The sequence below is a fragment of the Hylobates moloch genome, unplaced genomic scaffold, assembly GCF_009828535.3.
Source record: "Hylobates moloch isolate HMO894 unplaced genomic scaffold, HMol_V3 SCAFFOLD_13, whole genome shotgun sequence".
NCBI lineage: Eukaryota > Metazoa > Chordata > Mammalia > Primates > Hylobatidae > Hylobates > Hylobates moloch.
This window is the reverse complement of record NW_026652288.1, coordinates 47,204,354-47,217,544: the sequence shown is the minus strand read 5'-3', so window position 1 is coordinate 47,217,544 and position 13,191 is coordinate 47,204,354. Positions and strand designations below refer to the sequence as shown.

General features: G+C 52.2%; 2 protein-coding genes across 2 annotated transcripts; one reads left to right on the top strand and one right to left on the bottom strand.

Moving 5' to 3' along the window:
* Nucleotides 1-635: 635 nt before the first annotated feature.
* On the bottom strand, nt 636-4,713 carry CDK4 (cyclin dependent kinase 4). Its single transcript, XM_032173226.2, has 8 exons — nt 4,574-4,713; nt 3,899-4,135; nt 3,606-3,741; nt 3,322-3,489; nt 3,055-3,164; nt 1,865-1,915; nt 1,592-1,727; nt 636-1,026 (listed from the first exon to the last, which is right to left on the bottom strand). The coding sequence occupies exons 2-8, from the start codon at nt 4,114-4,116 to the stop codon at nt 934-936; spliced, it is 912 nt and encodes a 303-aa protein (XP_032029117.1). The 5' UTR covers nt 4,117-4,135; nt 4,574-4,713; the 3' UTR covers nt 636-933.
* Nucleotides 4,714-6,274: 1,561 nt separating this feature from the next.
* MARCHF9 (membrane associated ring-CH-type finger 9) lies at nt 6,275-12,170 on the top strand. The gene is made up of 4 exons (XM_032173220.2): nt 6,275-8,283; nt 9,326-9,481; nt 10,521-10,713; nt 10,977-12,170. The coding sequence occupies exons 1-4, from the start codon at nt 7,363-7,365 to the stop codon at nt 11,309-11,311; spliced, it is 1,605 nt and encodes a 534-aa protein (XP_032029111.1). The 5' UTR covers nt 6,275-7,362; the 3' UTR covers nt 11,312-12,170.
* The last annotated feature ends 1,021 nt before the right edge of the window (nt 12,171-13,191 follow it).

Sequence of the window (13,191 nt, the reverse complement as noted above, 5' to 3'; positions counted from 1 at the left end):
GTGTGGCTCTAAGGGTAAATCAGGGATAGCGCCAAGGAGAAAACAAGCAAGAACTCTTTCCTGTAATAAGCAGGACCCAGTTTGAGAAAGTTCAGTGAATATAAAAGTAAAAGCCATTTAAAAATCTATCTATCTATCTATCTATCTATATATATATATATTTTTGACACAGAGTCTTGCTCTGTCACCCAGGCTGGAGTGCAATGGCATGATCTCGGCTCACTGCAACCTCTGCCTTCTGGGTTCAAGCGATTCTCCTGCCTCAGTCTCCCAAGTAGCTGGGATTACAGGTGTGCGCCACCATGCCCAGCTAATTTTGTATTTTTAGTAGAGACAGGGTTTCACCATGTTAGTCAGGCTGGTCTCGAACTCCTGACCTCAGGTGATCCACCTGCGTTGGCCTCCCAAAGTGCTGGGATTATAGGCGTGAGCCACCGCACCCCGCCTAAAATCCATATTCAAAGAAGCAATTTCAGTTCCTTTCTAAGCTTTGTCAGTCAAGGGGCTCCACTGACTTCCTAGGCCCTGTAACTTAACCAGTCTTTAAGGTTTTGCAGGAAAGTCCCTTCTTCCAAGTGGTTTTTCCAAATCGCACAATGGCAAAGCCAAACAGAGGAAGAAACATTAAAAAAAAAAAAAAGACCATTATTTCTTTGTTTTGTTTTTCCTGTATAAAAAAGGACCCCAAATATAAAGGTAGGGAAAGGGACAAGAGGGAACATACCCCTTAGTGTAGAGAAATAGGGGGGCAGGAGAAGGAGAAGCCTCAAAAGGAGAGGTAGGAGGGGAATGTCATTAAGGCAGCAAAGTAACCTCTGTAGAAAGATGGAGGAGGAGCCTCCATAGCCTCAGAGATAAAGGCAAAGATTGCCCTCTCAGTGTCCAGAAGGGAAATGGCAGCTTTTCTTCCTTCCATGGTAGCCACTCCATTGCTCACTCCGGATTACCTTCATCCTTATGTAGATAAGAGTGCTGCAGAGCTCGAAAGGCAGAGATTCGCTTGTGCGGGTTAAAAGTCAGCATTTCCTGAGGGGAGAGGCAAAGGTCAGAAAACCATGAAGAAAACAGGGAGACTTCTGCCCACCCACAACAATACCTGGGATGAGCTCTCTTCTTTTTTCTTCTTCTTTTTTTTTTTTTTGAGACGGAGTCTCGCTCTGTCACCCAGGCTGGAGTGCAATGGCATAAACTCAGCTCACTGCAACCTCCGCCTCCTGAGTTCAAGTGATTCTCCTACCTCAGTCTTCCAAGTAGGTGAGATTACAGGCGTGTGCCACCACGCCCGGCTTATTTTTGTATTTTTAGTAAAGACGAGGTTTCACCATGTTGGCCAGTTTGGTCTCGAACTCCTGACCTCAGGTGATAGGCCCACCTTGGCCTCCCAAAGTGCTGGGATTACAGGCGTGAGCCACCGTGCCCAGACAGGATGGGTTCTCTTCTACATCCTTCTCTGTGGGTGGCCATTTGCAGCTGTAATAGAAACTACAGCCCATCTACCAACCAAGTTTCATTAACCACAGTGGCCAGGGCCCTGCATATTGCTCTATTTCTTTCCCCAGTCTCTCCCTATGCCCACAGCCATCTCCAGTACCAGCAGCAGCTGTGCTCCCGACTCCTCCATCTCAGGTACCACCGACTGCACTGGGCGGGGCCCTCTGGGGGGAAAGGCTCCACGGGGCAGGGATACATCTCGAGGCCAGTCATCTTCTGGAGGCAGCCCTATCAGGCTGTGGGGGGACAGGAGAACTCTGGTCAGGAGGGTCCTCCAGTTCCCATCCCCATGGGCAGAGCCAGTTGCCATCCTGGGCTCAGCAGAAAGAGGACTCGGAATAGAAAATCTTTTTCTCCCATGTTGGTCACTTACTCAAAGATTTTGCCCAACTGGTCGGCTTCAGAGTTTCCACAGAAGAGAGGCCTAAGGTGAGAAGGGACATAAGGTAGCAGTCATTTTCAAAGATATCTTAGTTGAATGGTTACTGCTTAGTGGCTCAAAATAGAAAGTATAGGGAATAAAGGCCAGTAATTCCAGCACTTTGGGATGCTGAGGTGAGAGGACTGCTTGAGCACAGGAGTTCTAGATCAGCCTGGGCAAGCAAGACCTTGTCTCTTAAAAAAAAAAAAAAAAAAAAAAAAAAGAAATGCCAGGCGCAGTGGCTCACGCCTGTAATCCCAGCACTTTGGGAGTCTGAGGCAGGTGGGTCATGAGGTCAAGAGATCAAGACCATCCTGGCCAACATGGTGAAACCCCATCTCTACTAAAAATACAAAAATTAGCTGAGCGTGGTGGCATGCACCTGTAGTCCCAGCTACTCGGGAGGCTGAGTCAGGAGAATTGCTTGAATCTGGGAGGTGGAGGTTGCAGTGAGCTGAGATCACGCCATTGCACTCCAGCCTGGCGACAGAGCGAGACTCCGTCTAAAAAAAAAAATAGCCAGTCATGGTGGTGTGCACCTGTAGTCTCAGCTACTCAAGAGGCTGAGACAGGAGGATTGCTTTAGCCCAGGAGGTAGAGGCTACAGTGAGCTGTAATTGGGCTACTGCACTCCAGCCTGGGTGACAGAGTAAAACCTTATCTCAAAATAAATAAATAAATAAATAAAAATAAAGAGAATAAAGGGATATGAAGTTCCTAATTCCAGAACATTTCAGAGCTTTCTGCTATGGGCAAGGTAGTAGTACACAAGTGAAAGAATGGGGCCAGATGCAGTAGCTTACGCTACTTTGGGAGGTAGGGGTGGGAGGATTGCTTGAGTGCAAGAGTTCAAGACCAGCCTGGGCAATATACTGAGACCCCATCTCTACAAAAATATTAAAAAACTAGCCAAGCATGGGGGTGCGTGCCTGTAGTGTCAGCTACTTGGGAAGCTGAGATGGGAGGATCACTTGAGCCCAGGAGGTTGAAGCTGCAGTGAGCTGTGATCATGCCATTGCAATCCAGCCCGGGCAACACAGCAAGCCCCGGTCTCAAAAAAAAGAATGGGCAGGGTATGGATGTGGTTTATGAACAAGCGATTTGGGGAATTCAAGGTAGTCCAGGGTATGTGGGTCCCATACTTTCGACGAAACATCTCTGCGAAGATACAGCCAACACTCCACATGTCCACAGGTGTTGCATATGTGGACTGCAGAAGAACTTCGGGAGCTCGGTACCAGAGTGTAACAACCTAAAGGGAATAGGAAGAATGGATGGGGACCCCATGGGTCATCACGAAACACAACTTGCTTGACTGAACACATGAAGCACATGACTTCTCAGTTGCTACAGGCAATCACCATCCTACTCCCAACCAGAACCCATTTTGGTACCATCTTTCTACTGACCACGGGTGTAAGTGCCATCTGGTAGCTGTAGATTCTGGCTAGGCCAAAGTCAGCCAGCTTGACTGTTCCACCACTTGTCACCAGAATGTTCTCTGGCTTCAGATCTCGGTGAACGATGCAATTGGCATGAAGGAAATCTAGGCCTCTTAGAAACTGGCGCATCAGATCCTAGTTTCAAAGGGGAGGTACAGATGCACTGGAAACTAGGCACTATACCTGAAATCCCAGAAGGTTCTACTACAAAGGTCCCAATCCCCCTCTCAATGCCTACCAACCCCACTCACCTTGATGGTTTCGGCTGGCAAGCCTGGTGGGGGCGCCTTGTCCAGATATGTCCTTAGGTCCTGGTCTACATGCTCAAACACCAGGGTTACCTTGATCTCCCGGTCAGTTCGGGATGTGGCACAGACGTCCATCAGCCTGACCAGGGTAGATGCTCACTTTTCAATCCCCTTTAACCCAACATGGCCTCTCATTATTTCCTCAGGGTCCCCACTTCTCTACAGATCATCACACCCCACCTATAGGCTGTCTTTTCTCTTTACTCCCCACTCCCAACCCTCCACCACCTTCTCACCGGACAACATTGGGATGCTCAAAAGCCTCCAGTCGCCTCAGTAAGGCCACCTCACGGACTGTGCTGATGGGAAGGCCTCCTCCAGCTCCTCCTCCATTGGGGACTCTCACACTCTTGAGAGCCACAAAGTGGCCACTGTGGGGATCACGGGCCTTGTACACTGTCCCATAGGCACCGACACCAATTTCAGCGACTGGCTCATATCGAGAGGTAGCCATTCTCAGATCAAGTGAGACCCTACAATCACAGACTCCTATTACCAAAAGTCCCTTACAGAGTTAGGATGGTATGAGCCTGCAGCAACAAAGGGACTCTCAAAAAAAAAGCACAAAGAACAACACCAGCATCCCATCCCCCGCTCCCAGTCTTCCTTGGGGCCGGCCCCAGAGATAACACAATGACTCAATACCGACCCCTCCAGCCACGTGAGGCCCTGCAATAAAAAACGCTTTTTCCTTTGGGACAATCGCGCCCCGCACAAAGATCACACATGACACATGCCTTGCATCGAAGATCCTACACCTCAGTCCCTAAAATTATACCTTCCCATGACCACAAAGGCCCCACTTCCCGCCCTTGAGCGACCCTTCCATAACCAGCTCGCGAAACGAACGCATGGAAAGCTGTGAGGGGGGCGGGCACTGGTTCTCATTCCTGGGAAGGGACAGCACTTACCTCACGCCAGACCGGGGTGCTGCGGGGGCGGCCCGTTATCGGGGCCCCGGAGCCGGTTCCTACGGCCCCATATACTCGAGCTCGGTCCGGAGCAGCTGGACGCAGAGGGCCCGACCATAGACACAGGCCGCAAGCTAGAGAGGCCCCCTCACCCCCACCCTCACCATGTGACCAGCTGCCAAAGAGGCGCGCGGAAACTGGGAGGGCGGGGCGAACGCCGGACGTTCTGGGCACGTGACCGCCACCCATGCGCTGAGGGGCTGCCAGGAGCCGCTTTGGCTGGGAGGAGGGCGAAGAGTGTAAGGGGGCGGAGGGGCGATGGCAGCCACGTGATCTGTTGCTATCACACGTGACCGCTTGACATTGCTCTGAGGAGCAGAGGTGTGGTTACGCGGCGGGCACGTGACTGGCTGCCACAACCCCCGCTGCGGGAGGGAGCGGTGAGGGGGACAAGAGAGGGTGGAGCCCGAGGCGGTGCCATGGCAACCTAGGCCACCCAGAGCCCAACTCCTGGCTGAAGGATTGTCTCACTACCGGTCTGAAGGCTGAACTCCAGTCTCACTACCGGTCTTTCAGCCTGTCTATATTGGGGAGGGGGTGGGAGTTGGGGTACCAGAGGTGATGCTGTCACCTTTTCGCTCCACCATGAGAAAACATACTCTCATTTGTGTCATTGTTTCATTCATTAATTCTACAACATTTTACTGAGTGCTTGCTTCCAGTGTGTATGTGGGTTTTTGTTTTTGGTGTCTGTCACTGGCCCTTTAAAGTAGTGGTACGACTATCTATAAAGATGTAGCCAACAATGGGGTCTTCTAAAATAGGGAGTAAACAATGCCCATTTGAGGGCAAAACTACAATTAAAGGATGACTGAAGGCAGATTAATACAGTAATCCAACAGGCTCAGTGACAAGATAATGCTCTCACTTTTCCAACTTCCAAACCTCCCTGGGAGTGTTAATGCAAAGACCTGAGGCCATCTGGCAGAGAAGTTACTGATGAGCAGGAGACAGGAATACTTGACCTTTAAAAGTTTTTTTTTTTTCCAGTAGGAAGGTTCTATGATTATGTGATATTTGTATGTGTGCATATATACTTCTATGTATATGTGTATGTATATATTATTTATCACATGTCATATATAAGATGGATACAGGATTGCACATATGCAAGAAAGTTACCACCACACCCCCTGCACCCTCCAGACCACCACAATGAATGAAAATGACATGTCCCCTTCTGCAAACCTTGTGACTGCTCATTTGGAGCCACTGTGCTTCCCTCTTTTTCCCTAGTGCCGCTTTCTTAGCACTTAGCACTGTCCAGAAAACACTTGTTCCCAAATGGCCTCTGCCCAGACACCTAGGTAGACACAAGTAGATTTCTCCTACTTTCTTTGTTTTATTGGCTCCAAGGTCTTTATCTCCCAGCCCTTTGGGGGTATGGGAGTAAAGGAGGAAAGCTGTTAGTGTCTCATTTGTGAGAATTTGTCTAAAATCTAAAGCCATTTTATTACCCTATTTGCCACTCCTTCCACTCTAACTTCTGTTTTCCTTAACCATCTGGCTGAGAATGTAAGAGTTCAAACTAGAAGATGAATATAAACCATGATTTAGAGCAAAATGGAATACATATTAATACAGATGCCTCCTCTTTCCATCCTGATACTTGTAGCCCTGGGCCCCTCCTGGCAAGGGCAGCTGGAACACTAGTAAGAAAAACCTCAAGGAGTGAACTGACTAAGGGGCTCAAGAGGTGAATGTTTTATTGGCTACCTTGCTAGGGGTGGGTGCTTTGTAAGCCTTCTGGAAGGCTAAGATAAGTGTCTGTGAGTTTTTCAAACTCCCTTCCCACACCAGCATTCCCCACTTCAGCCTCACCTTCCACATAAGACCTTCACAGCTTATTGTCTTTGCAACAGAAGACGTTGTCTCTGTCTGCTTGGGTCCCAGCCCCTTTTTCTGATTCATTCGTTAGTCCATCCAAAACATTTGAATACTTCATGGGAACATTACTGTCTCTCCATCACTTTCTATTGAGGAACCTTAATTTGGCAGTCTGTCCCAGGCTCTGTCCCCTCCCTTCTTCTGTTAATTACTCTTTCACTAATTAAATTTTTTCCCAGTGTATTTGACCCAATGAGCTCCCCTGGAATCCCTTATCCCTCAGCTTTGCAAAGGGGAGGAGAGGGAGAATGTAAGTGTAAGGCAGGAAAAAAATGTGATGGGGGTAGAACTTGTTCTCAGAGCGAAGGCTCCATAAAAGCAAAGGGCTAAGTGTGTGTATTATTTACTTCAATGTAGTGGAGATGAGGGCAGGAGAGTACCAGGAAAGACACTCCCATCCCTTTAGCACGCCTACCTCCCCTGCTCCCTCACCTCCTTCACACATTACAATCACAGGCTTCCGTTTCTCAGACAATTCGATTCCATTCCTTACACACCTCTCTTTCCCAGTCCCCATCGAGCACACTTTTCAGCCCTTTGGGTAAAGTGTATATTGCTTGAGTCCCACCCCTGCCCATGTACCTCCCTCACACCTCTGACCCTTGCACAGTTCTTTCTTTGCACATTCCCATTTTGCACAAGCCTCTCCCTCCCTGGTACACCTGCGTCATTTGACCACTCACCTTCCATGCTCACCCGCTCATCCCCCACTCCCAGACACACACCTAGTCAACTCGTGTGCACACTCCCCTTCCTTGGCCACTCCCCTTCCTCCACCCTCCTCGGGCTCCCACACTTGCCCCCGCCCCTGGGGACACCTGCTCGTGCGGGGCAGGGCGGGGATGCGCAGCCGCGGCCCCTTCTCCTCTCCCCCTCCCCGCCCCGCCCCGCCCCTCCCTCCATCCTTCACCCGCTCCCCGGCGCCCGCCCCGCCCGCCCGCCGCTCCGGGGGGGTCTCCGCCGCCGCTGCCGCCGGAAGGAGCCGCCATTTGCCACTGCCGAGCGCACGGGCCGAGTCAAGCCTGATCCCGGAGCCGGAGGGGGACTGGGACCGAGAGAACGGCGATGGGGGGCGGCCCCGCCGCAGGAGGACCCGGGCGCGTAACCCCGGGGGCCCGGCCCGCTCCGGACCCAGACCCGCGGGGTGCGGCACCCTGAGCCCCCCTCCCCGCCCCCTGCCCTGGCCATGGCCGCCCACCCCGCCGCCCCCGGGCCGCCAGCCCGCTCGGCCCCGCAAGCAGCAGAGCCCCGGCGGTGGCAGCAGTGAACGGCTGTCGCAGGCCCCGAAGACCCCGGCCCGGCTCGGCTCTCTAGCGCGCGCCCCCTTCCCGGCCTTGTCCTCTCCCCTCCCCCTGCCGCTAGCGAGCCCCTCTTGCACGCCGCCCCCCGCCCCCGGTGTCCGGACGATGCTCAAGTCTCGGCTCCGCATGTTTCTGAACGAGCTGAAGCTGCTGGTGCTGACAGGCGGGGGGCGGCCCCGGGCCGAGCCGCAGCCCCGGGGGGGCGGGGGAGGCGGCTGCGGCTGGGCGCCCTTCGCTGGCTGCTCCACCCGGGACGGCGACGGCGACGAGGAGGAGTACTACGGGTCGGAGCCGCGGGCCCGGGGCCTGGCCGGTGACAAGGAGCCGCGGGCCGGACCCCTGCCGCCGCCCGCGCCGCCGCTGCCACCCCCGGGCGCGCTGGACGCCCTGTCGCTCAGCAGCAGCCTGGACAGCGGACTCCGAACCCCTCAGTGCCGGATCTGCTTCCAGGGCCCGGAGCAGGTCAGGCCTGGGCACCTGGCCGGGCGCGGAGGGTGGGGGCGCGCACCTGGGGTGTCCGCGGAGACCGCGAGCAGGGGCGGCGCCTAAGGAGGCTGGGCGGGCCCCAGGACCCGGAGTGGGAGTGGGGTGAGGCCGAGGGGCTGGCAGGGGACTCCTGGAGCGCTTGTTTGTGTTGGAGGGTCAAGGGTCCCCAGGAAGGGGTGGGGCTTTCTCCCCAGAGAGCGCAAAATCCCTCTCACCATTAACAGGGACTGCTGTTCTCTCCTATTTCCCTCGCCCCAGGGTCTCCGTAAGCTAAGGGGACCTGTTCTCTTGCAGGTGGGCAAAAAGGAGAGTGCTTCTGTGCCCCCCTTGAAGGGAGGGGCCCAGCCAGCGCCCTTGCTTAGCTCAGTATTTCTCCCCGTGGGGCACTTTTTTTCACTTCCCATTCTGCAACTTTCTATCTCATTCTAAGGAGTATTCTTTGTTAAAATTTTATGGGCAAAGTTGTCCCAGAATAGTGTCAGGGGGTGTCTCTGTGCAGTGAGAATTGATTCCTTGATTAAAGGGAAACACTCTTCACTCCCACCTCCGCGATTTCTCCGCTTTTTAATACGTGGAAACCGAGGACCGTAACCCATCCCAGTTTGCACCAGATCTGTGAAGTAACTTTACAATGATGGGGTGGGGGAAGGAAAGCATGGCTCAGAAGCTCTAACACTCCCCTCCCTCCAGATCCTAAGAGGAAGCCTTTCTTTTGAGAAGTCTTAAAGACCACCCATCCCAAATTCTAGGAAAAGAGAAGACCCAGTCCTTCTCCCCTCTAATCCCCCCATCCCTTTCCATCCCTCATCTCTTTGGTATGGGAAGTTTCCCTTGATCTCCAAGGGAAACTTCTTTTCGGTTGCAGCCTTGCTTAGCCTATTGCCCTGTCTTGGGTGAAAGGCCTGAATTATTTAAGGTGGGAAAGTGACCTGAAGAGGAGGTTTCCCTGTCGGGGAGCGCGGCTGAGTGGGGTCGGGGTGGTGATGGCTGACAGGGCCCCTCCTCACTCTTCCTCCAGGGGGAGCTCTTGAGCCCCTGCCGCTGCGACGGCTCAGTGCGCTGCACGCATCAGCCCTGCCTCATCCGCTGGATCAGCGAGAGGGGCTCCTGGAGCTGTGAGCTCTGCTACTTCAAGTACCAGGTCCTGGCGATCAGCACCAAAAACCCACTGCAGGTGAGGTGCAAGGAGAGGACTCGGAGATTGGACGAGGACCTTTTAGCTATTGGAATCAGGGACCCTCCAGGAGGCCTATTTCATTTACTCTTTTCCCAAAGCCACCCTTCCCCACCAATTACCACAGTCTCCTGTGTGTCTGTATATCCTTCCTAAGCCCTTAATTTATTCACAGAGATAGTTATGGGGTGCCACTTATATTCCAGGCACTGTTCTAGGCACGGGACAATCACCACTCCCCACTTGCCACAAAAAAAAAAAAAAAAAAAAGAAAGAAGAAAGAAAAGAAAAAATGCCGGGCGCGGTGGCTCACGCCTGTAATCCCAGCACTTTGGGAGGCCGAGGCGGGCGGATCACGAGGTCAAGAGTTTGAGACCAGCCTGGCCAACATGGTGAAACCCCATCTCTACTAAGAATACAAAGATTAGCCGGGCGTGGTGGCACGTGCCTGTAAGCTCCTCGCGAGGCTGAGGCAGGAGAATCCTTGAACCCGGGAGGCAGAGGTTGCAGTGAGCCGAGATCACAGCCACTGCACTCCAGCCTGGGCAACAGAGCAAGACTCTGTCTCGAAGGAAAAAAAAAAAAAAGAAAAAAGAAAAAATGATGTTGATGATGATAGCAAATATGTAGTGTTTTCTGTGTCAAGTTTTGGTGTGTATTAACTCTTAATCTTCACAATAATCTTATTAGTTAGATACTATTATTATCCCCTTTTACAAACGAGGACACTGATGCACAAAGATTTGAAAACTTACCCAAGGTTACTCAGCCAGTAAGTGATGGAGTCAAGATTTAGGATTCAAATCTAGATGTTTTGGTTTCAGGGCACTTGCCCAGTCCTGCCTTTCTAAAATAAGACAGACAAATGGTGTCAGACAAGTGCCACATTCTAGATTTAATCAAGGCACAGAGAAGACAGATGTTGATCCTGCCTGAAGGTTTTAGGGAAGGTTCCTGGAGCACCCTGCCTTTCAGGGCCACCCATCACCTGGCCCTCCATCCCTTTCTGGGACTCTTTGGAGCCCTTTCTCCCACACAGTGGCAGGCCATCTCCCTGACGGTTATCGAGAAGGTCCAGATTGCTGCCATAGTCCTGGGCTCGCTCTTCCTGGTTGCCAGCATCTCCTGGCTCATCTGGTCCTCACTCAGCCCTTCAGCCAAGTGGCAACGACAGGATCTGCTCTTTCAGATCTGCTATGGCATGTATGGCTTCATGGATGTCGTCTGCATAGGTGAGGGCACCTCTCTCTCCTTTACCTGCTCTGTATCTTCCTCTTACACACCTAACTCCCCTGCCCATCCCCTCAGTTTCATGGCCTTATTTTCTGCCACTGGGGGCCTTTAGTGCTATCCTGGTGCCACCTCAACTCACTTCCCTGCTTCTCCAGGGCCCTTTGCAACTGTATCTTCTCACTCTGAAGAAATGCTTGCTTAAGTACCTCTGGCCTAGATGTAGGCCACAGTTAACCCTGGATTTCTTATCCCTATTGCTCAGGCCTCATCATCCATGAAGGCTCCTCTGTCTACCGCATCTTCAAGCGCTGGCAGGCGGTGAACCAGCAGTGGAAGGTCCTAAATTATGACAAGACCAAGGACATAGGAGGAGATGCAGGGGGAGGGACGGCAGGGAAGCCGGGCCCCAGGACCTCACGGACGGGCCCCACCTCTGGGGCCACCAGCCGCCCCCCAGCTGCCCAGCGCATGCGGACGCTCTTGCCTCAGCGTTGTGGTTATACAATCTTGCACCTCCTTGGGCAGCTGCGGCCACCAGATGCCCGTTCCAGCTCCCATTCTGGCCGAGAGGTTGTCATGAGAGTCACTACAGTCTGAACTGGACTCCAGGAGCAGGGATCTTGAGTCAATGCATCGGTCAGAGAAGAGCTCTCATGGCTGCTGGAGGTACCAGCTGGACAAGGTGTTTGGGGCATGCTGCCCCCGTCACCGAGGATCTGTGTGGGCAGCCTCAAGCTGGAGACATTGTCTGGCCTCACTGCCCACTGGGTAGAGACACCTGGATGACATTTCAGTACCCGCTGGCAGCTCCTCACACTCATCCAGAGACGGCCAGTGGGCAGGCGGGGAGAGCAGCTTTCCTTCCCTGGAGAGAACCATCTTTACCTCAGCTCCTAGGGCCTCCAGCCCCCCAGCTCCACTACGGTGACTTGGTGAAGGGGGACCAATGCCAGAAGAAAGGGGCTGTAGAGCCCTATTCCCCACCCCATGGCCACAGGGCATCTGGCAATAAGACTAGTATACATTGACCTCCCGTTCCCTGCATGAGGGCGGGGACTTCCCCCTGCTCCATCCCCCACTGCATGGGGGAAGGGCATAAAGAATCATTTATATGCACGTGGAGACTCCTTTCTCATCTGGGGCTTTTCTGGAGGGTTGGGAGGTGTGGGGAGGTTCTCTGCACAGGTTGCAAATCCCAAATGCAGCAGTGGGTTCCGAGTTGTAGGTGTGACTCCCACTTGCTGGTGAATAATTCATGTTGGCTGCTAGGTGGCAGCGCTCAGAGGTATCTAAGGGGTAGACCTGGACCTGCCACCTATGCGTTGTGTGATTTAGAAAAAAATCTCTTAGCTATGGTTTTCCTGTCTACCTCATAGGGTTGGAATAAGGATAAATGAGGGACAGGTTGGATGCCGTTGCAAAGAAAATCAGCAATGACATAAAGAGATTTCTAGAATAGTTGATGGTCCATTTATTTCAAATAGTAGCTGGTATAACAAATTCTAAAATGTGTTTTTCATCTGGAGTTGCACAGAATCATGGAATTTTGTGTTGAGTGACATAATAGGTATGGAAATATGAGGGAAATAGACATTGCAAATGTGAAGCATGGTGGTTATTTGTAAGAATGAGAACTCCTCTGACTCTAAATATTTGGGCCTGTGGGCTGGGGAAGGCTGGAGCCATCTGCCTTGTTCTGGAGATCATCTGGGTTCTATTAGTCCTTCTCAAGTACTGTGCTCACCCAGAGAAGCAATGTGAAGTGAATTTGGCTCATTTGGAGTGAGATGGAGGGAATCCCGCCACTCAGTGTTATGAGTCTCCAACCCCAGTTTAAGCTATTTCTATGGCAGTTTAGGGTCACAGGTTTGATCCCAGTGTGCCCAGCTAGTGGTATTAATGGATGGCATTATGTTTGGAGGCAGCAGCACAGAGGACTGTTGTTTATAGAGAAATGATTTGGGAAGGACTGGTTACAATGTGGGTCAGCCTGAAGCCTGGGCACTTTCTTCTGTGACCTTGGGGTTGTGTATTATATGAATGATGCTGTTTTTTAAGTAAACCATTCATCAGCAATTAAATAATTCCTTCATTCACGGCTAAAGTCAGATCTGGAGGCCTTTCTTATTATTGATCCTTCTATCAGGGAAGGTTCTGCTTTGCCTCCTTCCTCCCTGGGGATGTTTTGGAGAAAATGCTTCTCTTGTAAAGGCACACACATATCTTTGCCCAAGAAACCTTGATCCCCTCCCCTCTCCCAAAGGGGTCTTGGTTGCTGTCCATGGTGCTGGTATCCAGACCAGCCTCGGGATGTAGGAACCAAAGCTGGACTGGGGTTCAAGTAATTTCAAAGTGTGGAAGTATATAACTTCCAATTTCTGAGGGAGTAGAGTGGATAGGGAACTGAGACTGAACCCTCCATCTGCTCAGTAGGAAACTGTTTCCCCAGAGAGAGAACCCTCTAGATCCCCCATCTT